At 49.5% G+C, this 27019-nt stretch overlaps 1 protein-coding gene across 3 annotated transcripts in view; it reads left to right on the top strand.

Annotated features, from left to right (window-relative positions):
• Positions 1–27019, top strand: part of CACNA1H (calcium voltage-gated channel subunit alpha1 H) — a 151348-nt gene that overhangs the window by 96624 nt on the left and 27705 nt on the right. For 2 of the 3 annotated variants that reach the window (XM_017823054.1, XM_017823053.1), the window contains exons 11-25: positions 5150–5301; positions 6291–6476; positions 7108–7225; positions 8750–8905; positions 11572–11662; positions 14198–14406; positions 15824–16258; positions 16932–17032; positions 17411–17534; positions 17661–17729; positions 17839–18023; positions 20035–20161; positions 20738–20863; positions 21658–21747; positions 22473–22686. In XM_017823054.1, coding sequence (XP_017678543.1) covers positions 5150–5301; positions 6291–6476; positions 7108–7225; positions 8750–8905; positions 11572–11662; positions 14198–14406; positions 15824–16258; positions 16932–17032; positions 17411–17534; positions 17661–17729; positions 17839–18023; positions 20035–20161; positions 20738–20863; positions 21658–21747; positions 22473–22686 — 2383 coding nt within the window. The remainder of the gene's footprint in view (positions 1–5149; positions 5302–6290; positions 6477–7107; positions 7226–8749; positions 8906–11571; positions 11663–14197; positions 14407–15823; positions 16259–16931; positions 17033–17410; positions 17535–17660; positions 17730–17838; positions 18024–20034; positions 20162–20737; positions 20864–21657; positions 21748–22472; positions 22687–27019) is intronic. The other variant, XM_017823055.1, reaches the window with a different exon arrangement.

Below are 27019 nucleotides of genomic sequence, written 5' to 3' on the forward strand. Positions count from 1 at the left end.
AGTCTCGGAGCAAAAAGGTGCCCCAGCCACAGTGTCCTGCTGGGGATTTAGCCTAAATTATGTAAAATAGGTGGTTGTGGATGCAGCAATCAAAAGAGATGAGGGGGAAGATGGGAAAGAGGGAAGAGAGGCACAAAGAGATGATCTTCCTTGAAGAACTGCAGTAATTCAGTTACACAAAGAGAATCTAAGGCTGCAAAGTCCCACTCCCGTTCTTCATTCTCTGCCTGTAGGAGCCATCAATAATTTGACCATTATGGGTTTCTCTTTTATTGAATTTCTTGATTCCAGGAAGGCTCTGGGGGGTTGTGCTGCGCCTTGCTAAAACCGAGAGTATCAGATTCTCAGAAAGAGACTGGCCTTGTGAGGTTTTCAGGCCTAAACTATTTAGGAAAGGATTTTTTTTTTTTTTGGTCTGTTTATCTGAACTCAGAATGAACTGCTGAAACATTTGAGGTTTGTCCCTAATAAAAGCATAGTTTTGAATCTCTGGAACATTCTGCAGCATAAATATGGCCTTCAGAGTGAGCGGAGGTGGGACGTGTTTTGCCTGCAGTCGAGGCTTGCTCTTCCTCTAAACTCAGATTTAAGGATGCTGAAATCTCACAGATTGATCCCCCTTCCCTTGAATAGTGGGAAACTTAACTCCTGCAGCCAAGGGATGGGAATTTGAATCTGAAATCTATAAAGTTTACACTCAAACCTGAACTTTTATTGGACGTTTGCTGGGACCTGCCAGTGGGACTTGTGGGTTAAACCACTCTCTGTGCTCGTTTTTGCTGATTGTCTCCAGCAATTCCCGTTCCAGCCCCCACATCTGGCACTGTGGACCCTTGTACCAGTGGGACAGCATTGCCCATATTGCATATCCCATATTGCATCCACCGTGGGGATTCCTGAGCGTTTTGTATCCTCCTGCAATTCCACCTGGTTGCCTTTTGGCCTGGCTCTGAAAACCTGGACTGATGTGAAGATCAATATTTGCAGCGGCAAAAGATGTGGAGATGCCCACATTTGATGAGGGGTCATGCTCTCTCGCACTGAGTTTGAAAAGGGAATTTTTCCCTGATGCAGTTTGGAGCCCTACGGTGGGCAAATAGTTTCCCTGTCAGAGTTGTTAAGATTTACAAAAAAAATGGCAAAAAAACCCACTTTAGAGCTGCTCTCCTGGAAGTGCATCGTTTTGCTGCCAAGCTTTGTTAACCATTCCTTGCTAGAAAGGAAGTTGCATTTCATGACACAACCACCTCTCAAGCCAAAAGCCTGAAATTTCCTTTTCTGAGAAGGTCGAAATGGACATTTCACTAATTTTTAAGTTTTGCTGCAACTTCATTATCTTCCAGCCAGAAAGTTGGACAAAACTAATCCTCGTCATGAGAAGTTTTGTTTTCAGCAAATCCAACATTTTTGTTTTACCCATAGAAAAAGACTCCTGGAAAAAATTCCTGCTCTGGGGTTGGCTTCAATTTGAACAAAACAACAGTGTCTCCTAGTGGCTGACTCCAGGGGGATGGCCACATCCATCTTGGCTTTTGAGTGGCTCTTCCTTGACCCTCCTCCTGGATCTTTGCTCATCGGGGAGCGAGAGGAGCGGGAAATGTTTGCTGTGAGCAATAAACCATTTCATGAGGCATAAAAATATCCATGGAGTGTTTTCCGGGCTCCGGTTGGTGTCGAGAGAAGGTCATTACACTTGAAGGCTGCAGCACTGGGTGTTTGGCTCATCTGCTGTTCAGCTTCCACTCCAATAATCCGAGAGCTCCCGGCAGCGGCTTGGCCGGCGCTCAGGGCCATCCATCCTTGTCCTGCCTCCGTGCCCCTGCTCCAGCATCCCTCCTGACAGCAGTCCTTGTCACCCTGTTAGCTCTGCCTCACGCCACACATGATCCCTGAAGGATAATGAAGATCCCTGCTCCGAGGTTGGCTCTGCAGTGCCTGCTGTCCATCAGCCTCGCCCTGGGCTCTGATCTGCTGGGTCAGCTCCTCGTCACGGCTCCCGGTGACCTCAACTGGGCCACCTCCTTGTCCTCTGCTTCCCCTCTCTCCCCTCCCCTGACAGATCACTGCAGCTTTTCTCCTGCACTCCCTGAACTTGTGTACAAAACAAAAGTCACGGTGTTGGAGACAAAGCAATAAGGGCACAAATTGTCAGAGGAAATTGGTAAATCGGTTCAGGCAATGACATTGGCAGATGTCATGTGCTCCACAGGCCACAGAAAAATATCGACCTTGGCTTAGAAAAATTGGGATTTTAGAGAGTAACAACCTACAAATTCTTTTTATTTGCCTCAGGGTGTTTTTAGGTTTGTTCAGCTCAGTCTTTTCAAGGAGGACACGCTTTTTTTGGTGATAGCTCTGAGAATGTCTTCCCATCAGTGTTGGGTTAATGGTTGGACTCGATGATCTGAGAGGGTTTTTTTTCCAGCCTTAATGATTCTGTATTTGCATAACTCCAGGATTAGGGGGGTTGAAGTGATCATCAGCTCTCCGAGTTTTGATGGTGAAATTGTGACTCTTGGTAGCACATCTGGCAGCAGCAGCAAGGTGAGCTTGGAGAGCACTGCACTAAGCTTGACTTCAGAGGATGAGGTGGCTGCTGTGTGGCAGAGTACAAGGGTCTGGAGGTAGCAGTGGGCAGGTTTTCCATGGGTCCCAGCAGAAAGTGCTACAGAACAACCCCACCAAGTTGCAGTTTCTGTCAGGAATGATGATGGCCTCTTCTCCCAGGGAAGTAGTAACAGGACAAGACATAGCCACAGACTGCACCAGGGAAGGTCAAGGTGGAAAACAAGAAGAAACTCCTTCGTGGAAAGGGTGGTCAGGCCTTGGAATGGGCTGCCTGGAGAGGTGGTGGAGTCCCCACCCCTGGAGGTGTCCAAGGAATGACTGGATGGGGCACTCAGTGCTCTGGGCTGGGTAACAAGGTGGGGATGGGTCAAAGGTTGGACTCGATGATCCTGGAGGTCTTTTCCAACCTCAGATAATTCTGTGTGATTCCTTGCTGATGATTGTCATTAATTTCCCAGCCTCAGCACTCTAACGAGCCATCCCCAGCCTACCCTGAACACCCTGTCCCACTGGCAATCCCACTCTCAGTCACAACCTGTCCCAGAGCTCTCAATCTCTGCCAGAGAGACAGAAGAATTTCTCAAGTTATTTTGCTGCTGGTCAGGAGTGCCCTTGTCTGACCCCACCAAACATGCCAGGTCCTGACCAACAGCTTGAGGACACTGTGAGTGTGGTGTCCTGTCCCTGCTGTGACTTACAGTGACTGTGTCCCCTTGTCCCTACTGTGACTTTCAGTGACTGTGTCCCCTTGTCCCTACTGTGACTTTCAGTGACTGTGTCCCCTGTCCCCACTGTGACTTTCAGGCTCCTGGGAGCCCACGGGGCTGTTCCACCTCAGTCTCTGTCTGGGCTCTGGTTCAGTGCCACCCCAGAGCACCCCTTTTCTTCAGCTGTGTTTTCATTGCTGAGGGATGTTTCATTGCTGCCCAGGATGTTTTGGCACCATCAGGGAAGGGAATGGGGTGGATGTAAGGGTGGGAATCCCCTCCCTGCAGGAGGAAGGTGTGAGGAGGGCAGGCAGGTGATCCTGCTGCTCACGTGCTTCCTGGAAACTAAAGAACTGAAAATTGCACAGTCCTTCCTCTGGTGTCCCTTGGGAATTGGTGTGTGTGGACTGTAACCATGAGGACTGAGCTCTCAGTGCTTTCTCCTGGATAAATGGTTGAGCAACAGACAGACTGTTGCATAAAGTGATTTAGCAGTGAGTGATGGTTCATTAGCAGCCCACAGGTTGGCACTGCCTGTAGGAGGGGATGTCTGGGCTCTTCCTGCAGTCAAGTTAACTCTTTCACCCTCTCCTTCCATTGCCAAGGGTTTGGTTTGCAGAGTGTGGAGTTAAATGTGGTGGTGCCACAGTATTACAGTGGTCTCTCCCTTCGGACCCTCAGATAGTGCAACAGCATCCCCAAGAAACAGCCAGTTCTTACCGTGGTGTCTAATGAGGGACAGGGAATAAAGGAAACCTTTGTCAGTCCAGGAGATGAGTCAGATATGAAAATCACACCTTTTCCTAGACAATGTTATTACACTGAGGAAAAGGAAATGAAAAAGACTCATTTTCTCTTGCAGAGGAACAAGCCTTGAACTAGAAATGTAGAAATGCACGTTGCAGAGCCTGGTGCTGTTTGAGGGAGCAGCTCCAGGGACTGGGCCAACCCCATCCCTCCTTTTGTGTCTGTCCCTGCTGTGCCAGAGCCTGAGGGCTGGACAGACACTGCTGCACTTGCCAGGAAAAGAGGATCTCAGGCTCTGTCTGAAAACAAGATTGTAGCCCAAGGTAATTCGGTGCTGGTGACAGAGGAGGGGAATGGAAAAATCTTGGATTTGAGCTGCATGAAGCCTTGTAAACTCAGAGAAACCCACACTGGTCCTGGAGGGAATCCCGAGTCTCAGGTCCACGCTGCTGTCACCTGAACAAAATCTGCTCTGTGTTACTAACCAGGGCTTCAGAAGGAAAGATCATTTTGGATCTTTTGGGGACAATTTCCAAAGGGAGACAAATATCTCAAGGGATGTAAAACTATTGATCCTACTGACTTTCACTGACACTTGTTTGCCTAATTCTCTTAAGAGATATCTGGAAGAGAAATACTTTGTTTTAATGTCAGTTTAATGTGAATATTCATCTATCCAAACCAGGGGTCCTGGTTTGGATATTGCATTATCCATAAAGTTCTGCTGGGGTTAGTGCAGTAAAAACAGCCTGACCCATGTGAGTCCAGACAGAAGCTTAGAAGCCACACCAGCCATTCACCTGGATAGTTGTATCTTGGAACAGTAAATAACCCCTCTCCTTTGGAAAGCTTTAATTTTTTGGGCCCATGCAGTGGGCACAGTTGTTCTGCAGCCGCTCCAGAACCGGGCTGGGATTCTGTGTTTCCACTAAGACTCACGGGGACCATCCGTGAGGTTTGTCTGCTGTCCCGCTCAGACATTCATCTGCCTCCATGGATTTCCAGGAGGAATATGGGAAGTTGTAACATTTGTGCACCATTATCACAAATCCCAGTGGGAGGAACATTCCAGGCTTTCCCATTTCCTCTGTGCATCTCTTTGACCCCGTTGCTTCTCTGCCCCGTAGCCAGATGAGTTGACCAACGCCTTGGAGATCAGCAACATCGTCTTCACCAGCATGTTTGCCCTGGAGATGCTCCTGAAACTCCTTGCCTTCGGCATCTTTGGCTACATCAAGAACCCCTACAACATCTTCGACGGGATCATCGTTGTCATCAGGTCACTGCTGGTTCTTTCTCTGCTTTTCCGAGGGCTCAGCCTGGTTGGGGAGTGGGATGGGGAGCAGGAATGATGTGGCATGTGTTAATCCAGGGCTGGGATGTGCTATAATTGTGCTGGCATTTTAGATCCCTGTTGTTTAGAAGGGCTGTCCAAAGTAAATGGACCTGGCAGATGGAGAGCAAAGTCTATTTATGCCACACATCTGGCACTGGGGGTGATTTTCCACCCAAGTGCAGAGTGGCTGGTCCTGGGAAAGGAGAGCAGTGAGTGTCCATATCCCAGCAGAGTGCCCTCCCTGTCCCAGATGAACACAACTCAGGCTGGAATAGGGGAAGCAGGAGGGAAAGAGGGCACTGCTCTGCTGTCCCCTCCCAGGGGACACTGTCCCAGCCTAAACTGGAGGTGCCACAGCACATGAGTGAGAACTTGTGCACCCCTCAGAGCTGGGATTCTTTCCAGCAGTGCTGGTCACCCCTTGGTCAGTAATTTGGGGCAGAGAATTCAAGGGAGACACAGATGCAACCCAGGATAGTGCTCTTGGCTTCCCTTGGCCCATCCCTTTGACTCAGAGAAGGGAGGAGCAACAGAGACCCAAAACACAGGTCATTCTGTGGCCTGATGAAACCAACCCCCCCAGCAGATGTAAATCCCTGTGGATGTTCGTGGTGCAAAGCCGTGATCCACCTTCTGTGGGTGGCCTTGGGACAGACTATAGTGGTGCAGCCTGACAGGGGATGTGCTGTGAAGAACCACAGAAAACCAGGGAATTAAAGAATCAAAATCCAGCTGTGATGGAGATAAGTTGTGCATGTGGAGGTGAACTGGGAGTGAAGGTGTTTTCCAGAAGCAACAAAGGAGCAGGCAAATAAACACTCCCGTGGGGCTTGAAGGGCGCAATCCCTGTAGGAAAAGCTGTAGGAAAACCACCCTCAGGGCTTCCCCTGGGTGGTGCTGCTGGTTCCAGCTGTTGTCCCGTGTTCCTGCAGTGTCTGGGAGATCATTGGGCAGTCGGACGGGGGCCTGTCCGTGCTCCGGACGTTCCGGCTGCTCCGGGTGCTGAAGCTGGTGCGGTTCATGCCCGCCCTGCGCCGCCAGCTCGTGGTGCTCATGAAGACCATGGACAACGTGGCCACCTTCTGCATGCTGCTCATGCTCTTCATCTTCATCTTCAGGTACCAGAGGCTTGCAGCTCTTCTCTGATCGATTGCCCAGCTTGGTTAAGGGACGTGGAGGTTGGAATAGTTGGGACACTGCAGGCTCCTGGGGGGTAGAACTGCTCACAGCAGACTTTTTACCCCTTTTCAGTCTGTTTTTCCTGCAATTCTCTAGTTCTGTAGGTGAATGAAGATCACAAACAGGCAACAATTGCTCCTCAGGTCCCTGAGAGGCTCCTTTAGCTGTGCCAGAGGACACTGTCACTACTGGACTGTACCAGTGTTATCTTTGGGATGGAGGTTGTGCAGACCCCAAGACATTGGTCTGTTTGACCCTATAATGCTCCTTAAGACCCTTTTGTTGGAAACCAGTTGGATTAGGGAGCTGGCAGCATGGTTTGTCATTTTCTAGGTGAAGGAGGTCCCTTTAGTGTCAAAAATTGTAACGAAATGTGGCACGGAAGAGCCAAATTGCAGGGTCTGAGCAGTGATCATGGCAGTGCTGGAGCAGATCCTGTCTTCCCAGGAGATTCCACCAGCACCCAAAACACTGGGAGGGGAAAAGTGTCCAAAAAAATCACTGCAATCCTCCCTGCAACCGTATTTCCCACAATAATGTTTCTCTCCTCTCCCCCTCTCCCCACTCCAGCATCCTTGGCATGCATCTTTTTGGATGCAAGTTCAGCCTGAAAACTGATACAGGAGACACAGTTCCAGACAGGAAGAATTTTGATTCCTTGCTTTGGGCCATTGTCACTGTATTTCAGGTAAGCTCTGGGTCCTTGGGGGAGTTTTAATGTGGAACATGTGGACTTTTTATTTCACAGAACTATTCCAATAAGTGTCAAGTTCAGTTATTAGGGAAGAGAGATTGTGTTTCTGTGTCTGTAAGCCCTGATAAAGGAGCAATCTGCTAAAATCAGTGCTGTGCATGTCTCTTGTGAGCAAAAGAAGAAGGAAATCCACCTTATTTTGCTTTTATGTAATCAATAAGATCAAGACCCACAGTCTGCTGCCCATTCTGCCCCTGTTCTGCAGACTTCTGTCTCCTTACTCACCTGCACTGCCCCAAAAATGCACTTTGCAAACAATTTCATGTAATTGGGAGTGCCAAATACTGTCACAAATCAGAGCTGGAAGTGCTGGAAAAGTCTTTATGTAGAAAACTGTGTTTCCTCTGCAGCCAAGATCTGGTTTGTGCCTGAAATTACTGACATATTCCACAATAAGCTGCTATCTCAAGGACAATTTTAATACAAAGATTAGTCTTTTCTGTTTCAAGGCTCAGACTTTAGAGCCCCAGTGCTACGAGTGGAGCACGGTGTAAATAACATTAAGCCAAGTTTCTCAGCACAGGGTAGGTGTTCACCACAGCATCATTCAAGGTGGAAACCAGCCTGGAGAAAAATAGAACTGTGAAAAACAGAACTTCTTGCAAAGGAGCAAAGGCAAATCAGCAGCAGCCTCAGAAGTTCACGTTTTTCTCTCACCAACACACGGATTTCTGGATTTATCCTGGCACTCCCTTGGGAACTGCAGTTGGCACAGAGCACAAGGGCTCAGTCCTGTGTCCCATGAAGGGTGTTTAGTGACATGACTCAGTGCAGCTGAATTCAGTCCTGTCTCCCCAAAGCTGCCTTGTTTGCAGGAGAGTTTGAGGCCGTTTTCACTGCAAGCATAAGTTAATGTGGAACACGAATCTGTCATCCATTTTGCTTAGGCCCCGGGATTTTTGAGCTCCAGGAAAGCTCTGAGGAAATCTCTTGGAGCAAGGCTTTTTGCAAGGATGTGTGCTTTTTTTTTTTTTTTTGCCCAGCTTGTCAGTGCTTTTACCTAAAGGAAACCACTTTGCTTCCCTGAATTTCTTGAGCCACCCAGTGTCATTTATCCCATCAAATATCCTGTCCCTTACCCTTTCCTTCAGCTCCAGTTGCCTTATAAAGAGCAGCCTGAGAGGAGACAAGATCTGTGGCCTCAGGTCTGTTATCTGCTGATGGTTATCAAAGGAGGCAATACCTCCACGAAATAATGGGATTAGGATGAGTGCATCCTTCATGATATCTGGGATCTGAACTAGTCCTCTGAGTGCCAGAGGGGAGGTTTGGCCAGGAGAGAGCTCTCATGTGAAGATCTAAATAAAGGACGTTTTTGCTGCCTTACCTTGTGGGACCTGCGAGTGATTATGCTCAGAAAAGGTCGAAAGCAGGGGAAGGAATGGCTGAGACAGTGTTTGAATGTGGTTGCTGTGCATGGGAGGAGTAATTGGAGCCTTCCCTCTCCCTTCCCTGCAGATCCTCACTCAGGAGGACTGGAACGTGGTCCTGTACAACGGGATGGCCTCGACCTCCTCGTGGGCAGCTCTGTACTTCGTGGCCCTGATGACCTTCGGGAATTACGTCCTCTTCAACCTCCTCGTTGCCATCCTGGTGGAGGGATTCCAGGCAGAGGTAAGAGGTGGGAGCAGAGGGAAGGAGAGCACTGACACACCTGCAGGGATGGGTCTGTGTCAGTGCAACATCCTGCCATGCAAACAGCCCAAAATTTAAAGTTGAGGAGTGTAGATGAGCTGGGCTGGGCATATGAAGCTCTTGCAAATCAATCTTCGTAATTAAGGCCCACTGGGTGTGTCATGGGACTGGGGAGACCAGGATTTTGGTTGATCTGCTCCGGGGTCTGTTGTGTGACACAGAAGAAATCATTTAGGAGTAATTTTACTCAGCAAGTCTCCCATATATCCTGTGTTTTGCATTTCTTTATGACAAACCTCAGGCCTTCTAGTCTATATTCTATAATCTATAATCTATTCTATGTAAATATATATATTATATATATATATATTCTACTCTATGGAAGACCTTATATTCTAGCCAGTTCCAGTCATGTGGACCAGGCAGGATGTGACCTGGGTCTCAGTCCAAGCCTTCCTTGGGGACTCTGTCCCTCCTGTGTTATTTGCACAGCAGCACAAGTAGCCCAGCTGTTCAAAACCTGCATTTCAAGGCTTGAAACATTAAATTTTGAGATATTTAGGATGATGCTTTAAGGCAGAAGAAAGTTTTCTCTGCTGAGCAGCCTGGCAGCCTGCAGGTATCTCTGTACAGAACAGATCCCATTCCTTACCTGCCCTCTTGGAGGTTCATGACGTGCTCATGTGAAGCCAGGAAGGGGCAACCTCTGAGTGCAGAACCCTCTGAGTGCCTGATCACTGAGCCAGACAAATGGCTGGGCTTTAAGCTCAGGCTTAATGGCTCCTTTCAGAGCTGTTATGGACCATGATTTAAATGTGTGTAAGCACTGGGTAGCAAAGCTTGTATTACTCACTCAGCACTGCCTCTGAAAAGGCCACCAACCACGGGCATGACATTTGCAGGGCACATTTTGCTCTCCGCTCCCAGTTCTTGTAAACCCTGACATGGAGCCCGTGGGCTTGTCAGTTGTCTCGGGGAGAGGAATCAGCTGTGCTGCAGAAAACCCTTCTCAGGGCAGCTACCAAGCCTTGCACTTATAAATCATGGAATCCTGGAGTGGTTTGGGTTGGAAGGGACCTTAAAGTTCATCTGGTTCCAGCCCCCTTCACTAGACCAGGTTGCTCGGGGTCCCAGCTCTGGTTGTGAACCAAAGATGTTCACAGCCTCACTGGACAACTTTGGGAAGAAGTATCAGTGGAGCTGGGTCTTCTTTTGTCATCCCTGGTTCTGTTGGTTGTTTGGGATTATGGCAGAATTCTTGTTTTGTCCCCTTTGACTTTGCCCTCTGACAGGGGGTTGTTCTTAGCAGTCACTAAGACATCGAGGGCACTTCTCCCTTTTTCTCTTACTTAACTAGAGAGTGACTCCTGGGAGACTTGTGCAGCTGAGAGGGTGCACGTTAGAGCTGCTCTGAACTCAGAACCATCAGCAGTGGTTCAGCAAGGACAGAAAAATTGCCCTGTGAATCTCAGGACACGGTCTCAGCTTGATCCCAGGTTCTGCTCTGCCTGTGGAGCAAGTTTGCCAGGAGTATGCCTAGAAGAGAACAGGCTTAAATGGCCACAAACCCATTTTTAGTACATTTGTGCTCAGTCCAACAAGCAGCCAGACTTCAAACAGGACCATAATTGCATATTTGTGCTTACATTGTTCCCGTGTCAGTTTGAAATCTACCCCAGAGCTGCTCTGGGAAAGCAGACAAACCTTCTGAAATCATGCAAATCTTTCATCTGCTGGTGTTTCTGCTCTAAAACAGAGAAGATGAATAAGGGAGCTCAAGCCTTTCAGTCATCCTGGCTGCTTGGCTGCACCAGTTTGCAATCCATCACAGACGAAATTAAGTTCACTGCCACTTCAGCGCCGTGTCTCCAGAAACCGTGGTGATTTGTTCAGGCATCAGTGAGGGAACTGTGCTCCTTCTTCTGGGATCAGCTGCTTTAATCCAACCATTTGCTATCAATTTGCACACATTTTCTGCAGTCTTGATGAATCCAGCCAGAGCGAAGCCAACAGTCTGCTGGAATCTCTCCTGCAGCAAGGAGGAGAAGTTCTTCTGTCCCAGGCTGATCATTTTTGGTAGTAGATATGTTTGAAAGGGAAAATTAACTGGACTTTCAGGAGGAAAGCCAGGGTGAGGGTGGTTGGCTGTTCTCTGTGCTGCCTCATTCCCTCTGCCTCAGCATTGCCAAGAGATTTCCCAGTACAATCTCGGTTACCAGCCGGCCTGAAGGAAGCAAACCAGGGTTGGGTTTTCACATCTAAGTCAAATTTACAGGGCTGTCAAATCAAGAAGAAAAACCCTTCAGCATCCTTTGGCATCAAACCCTAAGTGCTTTTAGCTGGGATCATAGGGAGTGCAAACATAGAACCCCACCATGCCACGTGGTCACTCCTGTGATTGCAGCTGCATTTTGGTGTTCTCTGGGAATCACTGTTCCAGGAGGCTGGTGCAAGTAGGAAACACGACATGGCAGGAACAGCCACATCATCCTCCTTCCTGTCTAAGTGTGAAAATTAATCAAAATATAGAAGAGGGACTTGCCTGGGGTCATTCCTTGGGGCTGCTCTTAAACTAACTGTTGGGAACAGAGGTGCTGAGTAATCCAAATTATCATGTCTGTTAATTATCCCCCTTCTCTCTGCAGGGTGATGCCACTAGGTCAGACACGGATGAGGACAAGACATCTGCCAACTTTGATGATGATTTTGAGAAGCTGAAAGACCTCCGAGCAACAGGTGGGGGTTTGTGTCCACATTTTCCTGAGATCAGCTGTGACTCTGCTTCCATATCTTCTCACAGGAACTTATGGGGGGAAAAACTGGAAAAATCCCTTTTATTTGGCAACTAATCTGATAGCTGAGCCCACAGAGCAGCTCTGCAAAGTGAAAGCTAAATGAGCATTGATATTTCCTTTAAACAGATGTTTTTCTAATTTAAACTCTATGAGAAGATTTTGCTGTGTCTCATCATTTCTCCTGTCCCGTTCCCGCAGAACGGTTTGCTGACAGCAATGTTCTCACCCTACTTCTCAGCAGCTTTTCAAATCAATCATGTTCTCATCTGTTCTTTTTGGTTTCCCACACAAATGCATTTTGGGTGAGGTTTGATTGATGGAAATGTTGCTGCTCATTTGTGTTACAGGAGGGTCTGGCAATCGATTTGAGGTAAGGCCACACTGTACCAGAGTGATAAAAACATGGAATAGTAGGTGACAGCCTTCACTCTGCAGAGTTTGCAGCCAGAGAGGTGGCAAGGAGGGATCCCATATTTTAGCAGAGTGAATGGCATGATGGCAAACAGGAGCCACTTTAGTTCCTCTGTACTTTGATTCCCAGCTTGGGCTCTGCTAAGATTACTTTCAATGTTTCTAAACTGGGTTTTGTTTCAGCTAAGGAGATGATATTGATTGTGGTGAGCAGATGGAATTCAGCTGAGGAAGGGGCAGAATAATTTGTTGGGGGAGCTGAGATAGAGCTGGATCACAGTGAACCGATGGAGCTGCTCAGTCTGCAGATGAAGCAACAAATCCCAAACACCAAGTGATCAAATATCCATTGCAGATGGTGTGCAGAGAACCCACAGCACAACTCTACACCAGATTTGCACCAACTATTTGTTGAGCAGCTTCAAATAACAAGAGAAAAATAGGGGGTAAAAACCAGTCACCTCTTCTCAGGTAATACAGGAATAGAAAACAGGGCTGGACTTGCCATTGAAGTCCAGGAGTGCTTGTGTGCCTCCATAAGTCTCAGAGGTGCCAACTGGTGACTAAACAGCAAAAAGGCTTTAACAATTCTATTGCAAAGCCGTTGGTCTGTAACACATACAGGGCCAAGAGGAATGTGTTTGGCAGATTAGCAGATTTGGAGCTGAAACTTCCACCCCCAGGGTGAATGGCAGTGTTCCCCTGGCCTTCTGTGGTGCAGGTCAGGCATTTGTGCACAAACCAGCAGCTCAACAGATGATCCAACAGAAGCAAAGTGCACTGCAAGAGCAGCCAGAGCAGGGAATGCACTCACTTGGATTCCTCACTGCAGCCCTGCCCTGCTTTCCTGCTGATCCTTCCCCCTCCTCGAGATTGGTTCTGAAAAATGAACTGATTTCTGATGTGAAACCAGGACCCGCCAAGCCCAGTAAAGCAGGAACTAGTTCAGCTCTAGTTTTGGGTTTGAAAGCAGCCTTTGGTTTGGAGCATCCTGGCACTCTGTAGGGCTGGAGATGTTAAGTCTGGTTTGGCTTCAGTGTGAACATGGGTTTTGCAGCCTGTCCTTGCCCTACAGCTGAAAGAGATGCTTTTTGTGACCACCACAGTGCCATTAGAGTTCTCTGTTATGGGTGGGGGTGTAAAAGCAGCTTCCATTTCCTGTCCCCTGCTGTTTGCTGAGTGCCTTCCCCGTGAAGGGACTTGGAGCACATCACAACTGGACAAAAATCTTTGTGCTGCACTATAGGACACAGACAGGAGGTGAACTTAAAAGGGTGAATTTAGCCAGTCCTCAGTGTCCTTTCCTCGGAGGCTTTCTCCTAGTCCTCATAACTATAATTCCTCTCTAAATCCCAAGAAACAGTGACTAAAAAAAGCTTCCTGGAGGTGTGCAAGGCCAGGTTGGACAGGGCTTTGAGCAACATGATCTAGTGGGTGGCATCCCTGCCTATGGCATGGAGGTTGGAACAAGGTGACCTTTAAGGTCCCTTCCAACCCAAACCATTCTATAATTCCATGATTCCTTTGGAGAGCAGTGAGTTCCAAGTCCAGGTGGGGCTGAAGGCCTCTTAGGAGGTTGTGGTGTTTGCCTGATGCCTTTTAACACAGTGTGGGGGGGAACTTATCTTCTCTGGAAGAGAAGAGGAGACTGAGGGGAGACCTCACTGCAGTTACAACTTTCTGGGGAGGGGCAGAGGAGGGGCAGGGACTGAGCTCTGCTCTGGGGGGACCAGGGACAGCACCCAGGGAATGGCTGGAGCTGTGTCAGGGCAGGCTCAGGTTGGATCTCAGGAAAAGGTTCTTCCCCCAGAGGCTGGTTGGGCACTGCCCAGGCTGCCCAGGGCAGTGGGCACAGCCCCAAGGCTGCCAGAGCTCCAGGAGGGTTTGGATGATCCTCTGGGGCACAGGGTGTGACTCTTGGGGATGGTTCTGTGCAGGGCCAGGGGTTGGACTGGATGGTCCTTGTGGGTCCCTTCCAGCTCAGCATGTCCTGTGATTCTGTGATTTGGAAAAGTGATTCCCACAGCTGAGCATTCACTCCATGTCCTCTCTCCCCTCTGCCCAGAGATGAAGATGTACTCCCTGGCTGTCACCCCCAACGGGCACCTGGAGGGCAGGGGGTCGATGCCCCCTCCCATCATCCTGCGCACGGCGGCCACCCCGATGCCCACCCCGAAGTGCTCCCCACACATGGACTCCGTGCACACCTTTGTGGACTCGAGGAGAGGCAGCAACGCTTCCCTGGACCCCGCCAGCTACGATCAGAAGTCCTTGGTAGGTTCCGGGACGTACCGGGATTCGGTGTTTTCCTGCTTGGCAGTCCAGGCCAAGCCACCTCAGTGGAGATTCCCAGCCTGAGACGAGTCGTAAGTTCACACAGTTACCCCAAAACCCCCTCAGAGGAGGAGCAGGAATCTTTTCCCACCCACACTGGCCGTTTGTGGTGTCTCGGAGGAGCTGCCAGGCGATCCCGTGAGGACGAGGCCTGTTTCCCCCCTCGGCTGTATCTTTTTTGGGGTTGTATCTTGGATTTACAAGGGGGGTGAAGCATCGTTTGTCCTTCCCAACCCAGCTGAGCTCTGGTTACAGTGCAGCAGCCCCGCTGGAGGGGAAATAGAGGGAACAAGGAGCGGGCTGATGGATTGCCAGCAGGCACAGCTCATGGAGCAGAGGTCTGGCTGGAGCTCTGCTTTGGCAGCTGCCTGTGCTTGCCTGCAGCAGGGGGAGCGGGAGGGCAGTTCTGTGTAAACAGGCAGCAGGTCAACAGACAAAGTGGATTTTTGCTGCCGCTTATTGTCCCGTTCCTGTGCTCTGTAACTGCAGTATCATGTTCAGATCAGGGCAGCAGACCGTGAAGGCACTTCAGGCAGAGGCAGAACCACTATCCCCCTCGGTAAAGCTGCTTAGTCAATGTAATGCTTTTGAAAAGAAAATAGAGATGACTGTTGTTTGCCTTGGGCTTTCATGGGATGGTGAGGTGCTGGAGAGGGCTGTTCATCCTTTGAATCCTTTCTGGGAGAGCATGTCTGTGCCACCAGCCAGAGGCAGATGAAGCAGTCAGAGAAGCAGCACTGAGGAGGAGGAGGAGAGAGGCAGTTTACCTCGCTTTGTGCTAGGAGGAAGCCATGGAGAGAAAAGGAGTTTCCTTCTGGCTTTTCTGCACTGACCTTAAGCTCTCTCAGCCTGCCAAAGTGCACTGGCACAGCCTGATCTGTGCCAGAAATCTGTGTGAGGAAAAGCATTCATTCCACTGCCTTAGGCATTCAATTGAAGAGAAAATATTGGAAACAGGGGCATGATTCCCAATGGACACTTGGGTGCCAGGGGCCCTTTGGAAGGCAGGGAGGTTATGGGCTTGAGGAACATGAGGAAAGAAAACACCACTTCAGCAAGAGTGTCTTTGGGTTCGGTTTTCCTGGAGAATTGGTGTTGTCAGGGCAGTGGGAGGTCACACAGGACGGAGGATTGGCAGCTGTGCCACAGGTGAGGATCAGGAGCACCTTCAGTGTGGCCTTGGCCGGGTGCTGGGCTCCCATCCCAGAGCTTTGGCCTGATGGAACGGGAGCGGCAAGGAAAGCTGGGAGGGGAAGGCAAGACTTGCAACAAGAAGGATCTTCCAATCTGGGCGAAATGCCCCAACCCTTGGCTTCCTCCTGCAAGCAAACCCTCAACTGTCTTTCTTCTCTCCCAGTCCAGCCTCCGCAGCTCCCCCTGCGCCAACTGGGGCACCAGCAGCAACTGGGGGAGCCGGCGCTCGAGCTGGAACAGCCTGGGCAGAGCCCCGAGCCTCAAGAAGAAGAACCAGTCGGGAGAGAGGGAGTCCCTGCTCTCCGGGGAGGGCAAGGGCAGCACCGACGACGACTCGGACGACGCCAAGTCCAGCACGGTCAGCCGGCCCTCGCTGCACCGCCGGGCGGAATCCCTGGATTACCGCGGCTCCCTGGAGCTGCCGGAGCTGCTCCAGCTGCCCCCCGTGCGCCACTCGCTCGGGGTGAGCCCCGTGGCCGTGCTGCCCCCCGAGTTCCAGGACTGCAACGGCAAGATGGTGCACGTGCCCAGCGAGCTCTTCCTGCGCGTCGACGGGCACAAGGAGGATGCTCTGGACTACGAGGACGACATGGAGGATGTGAGTTGGGGGGGAGGTTGGGGGGCTCCTGTGTTAAGTGTCTTTTCCACTTAACACAGGAGGGCTGGTTAAAAAATCCATCATGGCAATGTGTTGCTGCCTCGTGGCTGGTGTAGGGAACGCCGATCCCAATCCGAAGGATGGGCCTTCCCTTCCTCGAAGACCTCTCTTTTAAGCCACTGAGTTGGGCTGTTACAGTGGTCTCCCACAAGGGGCTGTGCATCCATTTGCCTTGGTTTTAGTCTGATTAAGATTGTCCCACCAGCCCAGGATGCCTCCAAAAAGGAGCTGTGGACAAAACAACTAGTGAATGTCTTTTCTCACAAGAGCTGTTTGGCATCTTGAAAGCCTGAAAAGAATGTTTTCTACTTAGCTTTTTGGTCGTTTCAGGCAACTTTGGGTGTCAAAACAACACCTGCCTAGAAGTCTTGCTTTGTCATGTTTATATGTCATTCTACAGCAGCCCCTTCTTCCACCCCTTTTCCTCCATGTTTTGCTGGACAGCTGCGACAATGCCCACCACAGCTCTGTCCCAAAAGCTGTGACAGCCCACAGGCACTGTGAAATCCCATGTACTGCCCCCTCCCACCCCCCTTTCACAAAAAGCCTGTGAAAGTTGAAGAGGCAGGAAAATAAAAGAGGAAGAAAAGGTGTTTCTTCTTTTTTTTCCCAGAGTTACTGCTACCGGATCCGCAAAGTCCTGGAGCCCTACAAACCCCAGTGGTGCAAGACTCACGAAGACTGGTCCCTGTACCTGTTTTCCCCCCAGAATCGGTAAGAAATCCCAGTGAAATGCCAGCCCAGCAGGTTTTTGTGGTGGTGAAATAGAGCGTTCCTAGCGAGTCTTCCCTTGAGAAAACTCCCTCTCTGATAACGGGGTTTTAGAAATCTGGTTTCTGATTTTGAAGCAACTTCTTCTGTTCTGTGTGGGCAGAAGTTTTGTGTGGTTCACTCCATGCTCGTCTAGGAAGAAGAGTGATTTGACCAGCATTAATAGTAATTAATAATTAATGATAATCATGGCTGAAGAATGGAAATACTGGCTCACCACCTGGGCTGGTGCTGGTGGCACACCTGGGGAAGACTTTTGGGTAGGAGTCTGTTACTACCCCAGACACCCAAAGGACCTTTTTTCTCCCCACCATTTTTTAGGTTCCGGGTGATGTGCCAGAAGGTCATTGCCCACAAAATGTTTGATCACGTGGTGCTGGTCTTTATATTTCTCAACTGCATCACTATTGCACTGGAGAGACCAGACATAGACCCACAGAGCACGGTGAGTACCTGGCTCATTGTCTTCCTCGATCCCCCATCCACATCTTCATCTTCTCAGGGCAAGACCCTGCGACAGAAAAGATGTTTTTTCTAACTTTGCCTCTCTTTCTTGTTCTGTGTTTGGCAGGAAAGGATATTCCTCAGTGTTTCTAATTACATCTTCACTGCCATCTTTGTGGCTGAAATGATGGTTAAGGTAATTACAGCTTCATTCCACGGCCCACAGCGAGGCCTGGCCAAGACCAGAACGTGGCATAGTTATGATCTGGGGGAAGATTTAAATGTCTCTCTTCTCTTGGCTGTAGGTGGTAGCTCTTGGCTTTTTCTCTGGGGAGAACACCTACCTGCAGAGCAGCTGGAATGTTCTGGATGGAGTGCTGGTCTTTGTGTCTATCATTGACATTATTGTGTCCATGGCATCAGCAGGAGGAGCCAAAATCCTGGGTGTCCTTCGTGTTTTGAGGCTTCTGCGGACCTTGAGACCTCTCCGGTATGTGCTGGTACATCGAAGAGATTGAAAAAATTGCACATGATCCATCAAGGTCTGGCTTAATAACACGAAAAACTGAAATGCAATATGAGGAGAAGCGTCTTCAGGGAGCACTAAACTGGTGAAACTGTTTGAAAACAGTGAAATGAGTTATAATTCATCTTCTCCAGCACGGAAACGAGCGGCTGGAGTTTGGAGGGAGAGGTGTTATCGTACTCAGGCAGCGAGTGCAGTCAGTGCCTCCTCCACACTGCATTTTTATCAGGGTTTTACAAATCAGTCTGGCTCCTTCTTCAACTGCACAGCCCCCCAGCGAAGAGCTGGCGTTGGATGGCAGAGAACTTGCCATTGAACAGGTGCTGACAAGGATTTGATAAGCTCCAGTGCCTGCTCAGAGCACTGCACAACAACCCCTCCCTCAGCCAGGCACAGGGTGGGAGAGCTTTCAGTGCTGGAGGAAAGGAGTAAAGAGAATTTGTATCGAGGTTGTGATTATGCAATAACAAAGAGTGATGGTGCTTGGGGGGATTTCTATCACTCCCAGCTCCAGTTCTATTTCCATCCTGCTTGGCAAGAAACACAAGCCTTTTTTAAATGAAATTTCAGGGGAAATGAGATAGTCACCTCCAGAAACCTGCAGGCTTTCTGGTGCAAAGCCACACTTGTGAGAGCGATAGGAAGAGCCAATGTTTTAGACTCAGACCACAAGAAGAGCAGCTGCTGCTCTGTGTTTCCTCAGTGACAAGTAATTTCGTGTTTCTGCCTCCTCTCTTGCTCCCATACTCTGTTCTGCTGGTGGCATCAGGGTCCCCTGGCAGTGCTGGCTCACCAGGAGCCACTGAGTCACCCTGGCCAAGTCACCCTGGCAGCACCTCAGGGCACTTGTCTGACCCACATAACTAGGAACAGAATTCAGGGCACAGGCAGTTCCTAAAGAAAGGCAAAAGGAAAAGAGAAAATTAGTCTTTGAGAATAACTAGGCCAGATCCTATGAATAGAAAGGAATTCATCACCTCTCACTATGGCTTCACTTAGCACAGCCTCTCCTAGGATTACTCCAGGGACCATTCCTAACGCTTTGGAGGTGCAGTTCAGACTCCACATGATTTCTCTCAAACAGGAAAGGCCTTGTCCCTGCAGACACAGCTCTGCTCTGTTCTCTGGGCTTGGCAGCCACAAAGGCATCATTCCCTGCAGGAACTCACCCTGTCCCCTCTACAGACCCCTCCTAAAACCAGCTTGGATGTTCTTCAGTCAAAACACCCACCTTCTCCTTCCCACAACAGCCTGCTTGGGCTTGTTACACTTAGGTGTGCAAGCACATTTTTGAGACACCCATGGGAGAGCCGTTCTCCAGGCATTCATACAGGAAAGCAACACACTTGTTCTCCAGAATACCCAAAACCTGCTTCAGGGCACTCACAGCAACCTGCTCCCTAATGGGATTGACCCTTTGGCTGTGGAGCTGCTGCTCACAGGTTCCTGTCAGCTCAGGGGCAGCTCGGGAACTAATTAGGAAGCAAATTGGAATTACTCTGTTTGAAAAGTTGTCAGGGGGCCCAGGCCTCTACTCTTCCACCTGTAGAAAGAGTCTCTAGCACCACTGTAAATTTGTTCACACTTGTTGTGTGAGGAAGGAGGTTCCTGCCTGGTTTGGGCCCCTCTGCTTGGATCAGAGCCCTCAGAGGGATCACCTCTCTGGATAGAGGTACAAACAGCCCCATAATGGGAACTCTGGGATATTCTGCCCATAGAGAGTCTTCCCTCCTCGCTCTGACCAGCAACAGTCCAGCTCTGCTGACAGGGTGTCTGACATGGTTTGAATTCCATCTAATGTGACTGGGGATGTTCTGCTTGTCCAGATAAGTCATTAATTGTCTCTGAACGCTGCCTGCAGGTAGAGGAGGGTTGTGTCAGCTTCCCTGCAGCCCAGAGAAGAGGAAAAGCAGCTGGAAAATAACAGGTCATGCATAAAAATTAAAAACTTCTTTGTCTTGTCATTTTTTTCCAGAGTCATCAGCAGAGCCCCAGGTCTGAAGCTGGTGGTGGAAACCTTGATCTCCTCCTTGAGGCCTATTGGGAATATTGTTCTCATCTGCTGTGCTTTCTTCATTATCTTTGGGATTTTAGGGGTCCAGGTAGAGTATTTCCCTCACCGTGGCCATCTGTAAGTGACTGCTGCAAAAGGGAAGCTGCTTTTCTCACCTGCTGGGGTTAAGGTGGAAGTAATGAGCTTAAATATCCCCAAAACAGATTTCAGTCAGGAAAGAAGAGCCAGGATCTGGGAGAAATGCCCCGGGGTGGGGTTGACATCTGCTCACTGGGAGGTCCTCAGGATTAGAAGAGCAGACAGACTTCCCTGAGGGACAGCACAGCACCAGCTCAGCCTGCCTGAGGGCTGGGGAAGGGACAGACAAATTCCCAAATCCTTCCTGGCATTGTGTGCTGGGATGTACAGGATATCATCCTCCCAATAAGCCTGCAGGATCACCTTCCTTCTGTGTCTGAGGCAACACACACCAGTGTCCCAGGGCTGAGGTTCCACCAGAGGGGTTCTCCTGCCATGTGTGTGAGCTGGAAGGAAAGGAGAGGAATTCCCACTTGGCAACCAACTCTTCTCAGGGAAAGAAAGACAAATCAGAGAACAGACTTTTTTCAAAGTTGCTTTTTTTGGTGTGTTTTTTTTTTCTTTTCTTTGTACTTCTCAAATGCAGCTCTTTAAAGGGAAGTTCTACTACTGTGATGGTCCTGATGTCAAAAACATCACCACGAAGACCGACTGCACCAACGCTCGCTACAAATGGGTCCGGCGCAAGTACAACTTCGACAACTTGGGGCAGGTAAAGTCCTTCATTGCAGGGATTTCTGTACCAGCTTTTAATCAATGAACACTTAAAATGTGCTGCTGGAGGAAGGTGTTGGAACCTCCATCACAGGAAGTTTCCAGGAATTACTTCAATATTCATCTGGGTTAATGGTTGGACACGATGACTTTTAGAGCTCTTTTCCACCCCAGACGATTCTATGAGTAAAATTTTCTGGGGGTGTTCTCTGGATAAATAATTCTATGGGTAAAAATGAATCATGTCACCTCTTGATCTCTTGGAGAGAGTCTTCCTAGAGTTACACAATTCCTTGTTTATAGGAGAGTGTTGTCTCCTATAAACAAAAGCTACTGCTTTGGGATGCAGTCTCTCATGTATGGACCCCAACTGTCCCTTGTAGTCCCTTGATTTCTAGCTGTTAAGTTCGAAAATGAAAAAAAAAAGTGCTTTCTACTGGCTGAAAAGCAAGTCAGCCCATAGTAGGAGCTGGGATATATCATTGCTTTTTGAAACTGCGTGATGTTGGGCCAGCCTGAAATCCTGATTTTTAATCATGCTTTGATGACCAGAAAACCTGATGTGTCTGAGCAAAAGTCAGCCTATATGTGAGGGAAAAGGAGCAGTAACAACCTCATTTGCTCGCTTTTAAACCAGGTTTAGGGTAAAACAAAAGCTGTTGCACTTGTCCATCAGCTCCAGGCCAGGTGATGTGTTATGAGCTGTGGTCTGGTTTTGACGAGGATTGTCTGGTTCTGGGTTCTTTTCTGGGGACTAAAAAGGCAAGACCGATGTCTTCTGTCTTCTTGCAGGCCCTCATGTCCCTGTTTGTCCTCTCCTCCAAGGACGGGTGGGTGAACATCATGTACGACGGGTTGGACGCCGTGGGCATCGACCAACAGGTACTGCAGAGGGCAGGGGGTTGCTCTCACAAGTCTCATGCCTTGGGTGACTCCAGCGTTTTTGAAGTCCCAGGACAGAGCAGAGTTACAGGACCTTTGAGGTCCTGACTGCTCACTGAGCTGTCAGAGTTTTCCATTCTCCACCAAGTTGCTTTTACAGCTCCCCATGTAGTACAAGCAAGCACTGACGGGGCTTTTAATGAGGATGAGGGTACTCGAGGATGGGAAACAACCAGGAATGTTGTGAAGGAGACCTTCAGTTGGTGTGTTATGTGGCATTTTCTAAGGAAAGTCACAAGTCTCCCATTAGCACCCCATAGTAGCTACAGTAACACTTTGTACTTAATTTTCCCCGGCTTCTGAAGATCTCAGAACAACTGAGAAACATGAGCCCACATCTCAAATAAGAAAAGAAATGTGGAGCCTATCTTTAGCTAAAAAGATCCTGCTGGTGGGATGATGCACATCCACTGAGGTTTATCTTTAGCTGTATGATATAAATGCCAAAATGATTAAATCCTGTAAGCCAACTTAGGGCGGGTTTTACACCAAAACTGGCATTTCAGTCAGGGAGAAGGTGAAGGAGAGGCAACTGTTTTGGGAAAAATCTCCTCCCAGTCCACAGTAAACAACTGTCCTGTCTTGTTGCTGCAGAGCACCCAAAGCCCTGCCTTAACACATCTCGTCTGTGCCACTTCTCCCTTTGTCTTTTAACTCCCCGCCAGCCCATCCAGAACCATAACCCTTGGATGCTTCTCTACTTCATCTCCTTCCTGCTCATCGTCAGCTTCTTCGTGCTCAACATGTTTGTGGGGGTGGTGGTGGAGAACTTCCACAAGTGCCGGCAGCACCAGGAGGCGGAGGAGGCGCGGCGGCGGGAGGAGAAGCGGCTCCGACGCCTGGAGAAAAAGCGCAGGAGTAAGGAGATGTACCTGTCTGGTCGGTAGACTGCCTTACAAACCAAAATCTTTCTGAGCCCTGCCTGCTCCCAAAGCCAGATCTTTTTCGTTTTTCCCTTCGGTTTTGTTTTCCACGGGATTCGAGAGGTTGTTTTTTTGCTTCGTTGCCTCTTTGGCGGTGCCTTAAGCCTCGGGTTGCCGACGCCCTGGAGCCGTCCTGGACGAGCCTGGTGGGAAGTATTACCTGTTTACCTGGCTGGGGGGAAAATCCTCCTCCAGGCAGAGTCCTCTGTCCCTCTCTGCAAGGCTGGGGTGTCCCAAGCACCTCGGTGTGTCCAAGGGATGTGGGGAGTGAGCTCCCCGTGTGCCTGGAGGCCTCTCCGGGGGCTCCCCGTGGCTTAACGTGCCGCTTGCATCCGAGGATGGTGGTGGTGGTGGTTTGATTTCTTAGTTCTTTTCTTAGACAAAATAGTTGTGATGCTTTTTTTAGAGTCCTGGCGCATGGCCCCGCATGCCACGGACCTGCATGGGGGCATGGACACACCCGGGGAGAGGAGAGGAGCCCCAGGATGGGGCTGGCCGGGGAATTCTCCTCTGGAAAATGTCCATTACAAGAGATGCTCGTCCCGTTGCAGGCTGGGGTGGCCCTTCCCTGCTGAGCAGTGTGCTGGGACCCACCTTGGCCTTGCAAGGAGTCTCCATGGAAACACTGCCCTGCAGGGGCTATTAGGGTGCCACAAAAGGCCTGGAGCCAAAATCTGCTTCTCATGAATCCATCAGGGACCATCAAACCAGACCAGAAAAACACCTGAGCCTGTGCTCCTTTCCTGACCCAAACCTGGATTAATCCTCACCTCTGCTGCTCCTTGGCAGCTTCCACCTAGGACAAGCTGCCTGGTGGGTGTTTCCAGGAAAACTGCCAGGAAAACAGCCACACCAACTTCCCAGAAGTTTAGCGAGCAGCGATAACCTGCATTAGATGCTGGCAAGCATTTTTGGGGAGTAAGTGATGGAACATGCCCACTGTGATCAGAGATGAGCTTAGGCTGGGATCAGACTGGAGTGCTTCAGGCCCTGTTTGCCACAGCAGTGCTGTGTCCCTTTGCCTGCCTGTGTAATCTCCTGGAAGGACCTAATATTGTGACAAATGGCCAGTCGTCTCCCAGACACCAAGCCATAGGTATCCATTTTCAGCTGGGAAAATAGCCTTTAGCCCAGCTCGAAGGACACAGTGGGCACAGGCTTTGCTAGGAGAAACCCCATGCCATTCCTTCCATCCATCCAGGCTGGAGTCAGGCTGCTGTATCCCTGTATCCCCTGCTCTTTATCAGAGCCATGGGAGACCAAATGTCTGCACCGTGGTCTCCACAGGCTGACCTGACACCAGGGTGAAGGCCAAGCCCATTTTGTTTTTGTGAGTTAAGTAGCTGAGGGTTAAAATGAAGCCCAGCTCAAACTAGCCAGCTGCAAACAGACACTGAATCTCTGCAGAGATTTAGAAGAGTTCAAATGCAACTTCATTTCCCCTTTTGGTTTTTGAGCTCGAGGGTGGGAATGCTGAAGGCAGCATTCCCAGCACAATAAGGGAAATCAGCTTCAGGCTGCCAGAGTTTCTTGGTGCAGAATTTCTACTCCAATGTGCTGAGAGAAGACATTCAGATAAACTCGAAGTTTATATGAAATTTAAAAAAAAAAAAGCTATTTCCAGAGAACATTATGCATCCTTAGAGAAAACAGACCATGGCACAGGTAAGGAGGCACAGCTTAGCCACAGCTAGTTGCTGTTACTGACTAGGAAGTAAATCTTATTCAAAGCCTGGCTGTGACTTGCTGTTTAGACATCAAAAAGAGCCCTGTCAAAGTGATGGACACTGTGACATTGCCCCTCTTTATCCAGCTGTCTCCAAGGATAGAGTGGAGGAGATATTTTGGAGTGCAGACCCAGGCACTGCACAGAGGAGTTGTAACATTTCACTGAGAGCACACAGGGAGGAGGACAGATTTCTGGAAGGTGATCAAGGCAATATAGCAACTGAGAGGCAAAACATTTGGCCATGTGCTGGGCTTCCAGAAGGTTCCCTTAGATTGTCTGGCTCTACCTGCCTCTGTTCAGCAAGGACAGCTTGGCACCCGAATTCGAGCAGTTAACAAGGTGAAATCAAATCTCTGATATGCATTTTGGAAGATTGCTATTGGCATTTGAATGGATTTCTTTTTTTTCTTTTGTCATTTCAATGGGAGGAGTTTTCACCTCCTGGGTAAATCAGAAGATGATGGATTTGCTGAAAACCCGTGGCAGACTCAGAAAGATGTGAGCTGTGCTTGGTGCCGTGCGTGGCAGAGTCTCTTTGGGATGTGTGTGTGTGTGTGTGTGCAGGGGTGGGGTGGCAGCTTCCACTGCTTCCATGTGTCCCAGCTCTCTGTGTGTCACCCTATGGAGCTGCAGGTGAGGCCACGGGGCAGGATGGGCACAGCAAAGCAGTGGAGGAGCCAGGAGCCCACGTGGGAAGCCTGAGAGAGAGCCCTGCTTTTAATTCAGTCACCGTTTCTAGCATTCGAGAGACCACAAGAGAAGGAACAATTAGGGCTGTTAACAGGAGTAAAATCCAGCATAGCCCACAAATCTGAGAACACTTGTCCATCTGGGCTCGCTGTCTGCCTGGCACCCTGTCTCTGTGTCCTGTCTGCTGTCTGTGGTGTCCCCTGTGCTGCTGTGCATTGAGGGTTCTGTGGCATCTGTCCAAACCTGCACACACAGAAATGCACCACGGAGCCATGGCAGGCTTGAGCTCAGGCCTAAACCTCGGCTTAGCAGTGCCTGGATGGTCCCTGGGAACAGCTGCCAGGCTCTGCAGAGGGATTGCTCCATGGAGGACACAGCCCTGCAGCAGGACACACCCCGTGCAGGTGGGATGGGGAGTCACCATGTCTGGTTTGGGGTTGCTTTTCAGCAGGAAGGTCCCTCTCAGCCCACACCTCTGCTGTCAGGCACCACCTCAGAGCATTCCAGAACGTTTCTTTCCCATCTGAGGGCCACTTTCCTGGAGGGACTGGGGACAGGGTGACAGCAGGTTAACTCTGCTCACAGGAAAACAGAGGGCAGGGGGTTGAGTTTTCTGTAGAAATGCATTTGATGTGGTTTTAAAGGCAGAACTGCACAGTGAACTTTTTTATGTGAAGAGAAAAATTCAAGATAAACCAGAATATTTTCCTGACAAGGGATAAGGGTAGTGGAATTTAACAATCCTGCTGCTCCCAACCTTTTAATGAGGTTCTCAGAAGACACAGACCCAAACCAGCCTCCCCAGATTGAAGTTTTTGATTAAAAACACGTGGATCAGCTTGATCTCCTCTGCCTTCAGGATATGGGGCCAAATCCAAGTGTCCTGTGTCTGCTGGGAAGGCAGCAGATGTGTCAGGTCAGCTCTGGGCTTCAAAGGCTGGAAGGGGGTCTGGGTGACACTGGGTGATGAAAGCAGGGCAAGTAATGCTGGAAAAGCTGGAAATCACAGAATCACAGCCCAGGGAAGGCTCCAGCTGGGGACCAGGGAGTGCCTTGCAGTGATGTCACGGTGTCACTGGCCCCTGGGAAGGCCCCAAAGCCTGAGAACTCTGAAAAAGAAAAGCTTTTTCCCGATTTCTTGTGGCCTCAGATGTGTTCCTCTGAGGCATTTCCCAGCAGAGCTGTGTCTGGGAATTGTGGAAGGGAAAGGCCAGTTTTAAGACCCAGCAGAGATGCCTCTCAAAGCACTGACTGTAAACCCTTCTCTGGAGGGGAACAATCTCAGGCAGCACAGAGAGTATTTAAGTTAATGCATCCTCTCAGTGCCCCAACCCTCTGTGTGTATCCAGCAGAAACATTCGAGCTGTAACTAAAATTTTGGGCACTGTATATCCGAGTGTTTAGTGTTTCCAGCTAGGGAATTATCAAACCATCTCCTTTATTTTTCCAGGCAGCTGCAGGTAAGGAGCTGCTCTGTGCCAAGCCTGGATAAACCCATTAGGGCTTTCTAATGTTTCGTGCAGAGGATTGTAATGGAGGAGCTGTAGCTGGCAATTATAATGCCAACCAAAATGCTTTTAAGCCGGGAGACGGTGCTTCATTAATTTTCATGTCAGCACAATCACAAGCAAAGAAGTTTAAATACTCTGCAGGGAGGTGAGGTTCAAGCATTAGCCAACATCTAGAATTAGGGGCGAGAAAGGGCTGTGGTTTGCTTTTTTTTCCGTGGGTTTAATGGTTTCTCCTTTCCCTCCTGCCTTTTCACCAGTTCAGACCATCAGCTGAAGGGAAACTTGTCTGTGTTTAGTGGAGAGGGACTATTTACAGAGCACGGGGTGACAGGACAAGGGGTGATGGCTCCACACTGAGA

This window comes from Lepidothrix coronata, unplaced genomic scaffold (genome assembly GCF_001604755.1).
Source record: "Lepidothrix coronata isolate B3197 unplaced genomic scaffold, Lepidothrix_coronata-1.0 Scaffold101, whole genome shotgun sequence".
NCBI classification, from domain to species: Eukaryota; Metazoa; Chordata; class Aves; order Passeriformes; family Pipridae; genus Lepidothrix; species Lepidothrix coronata.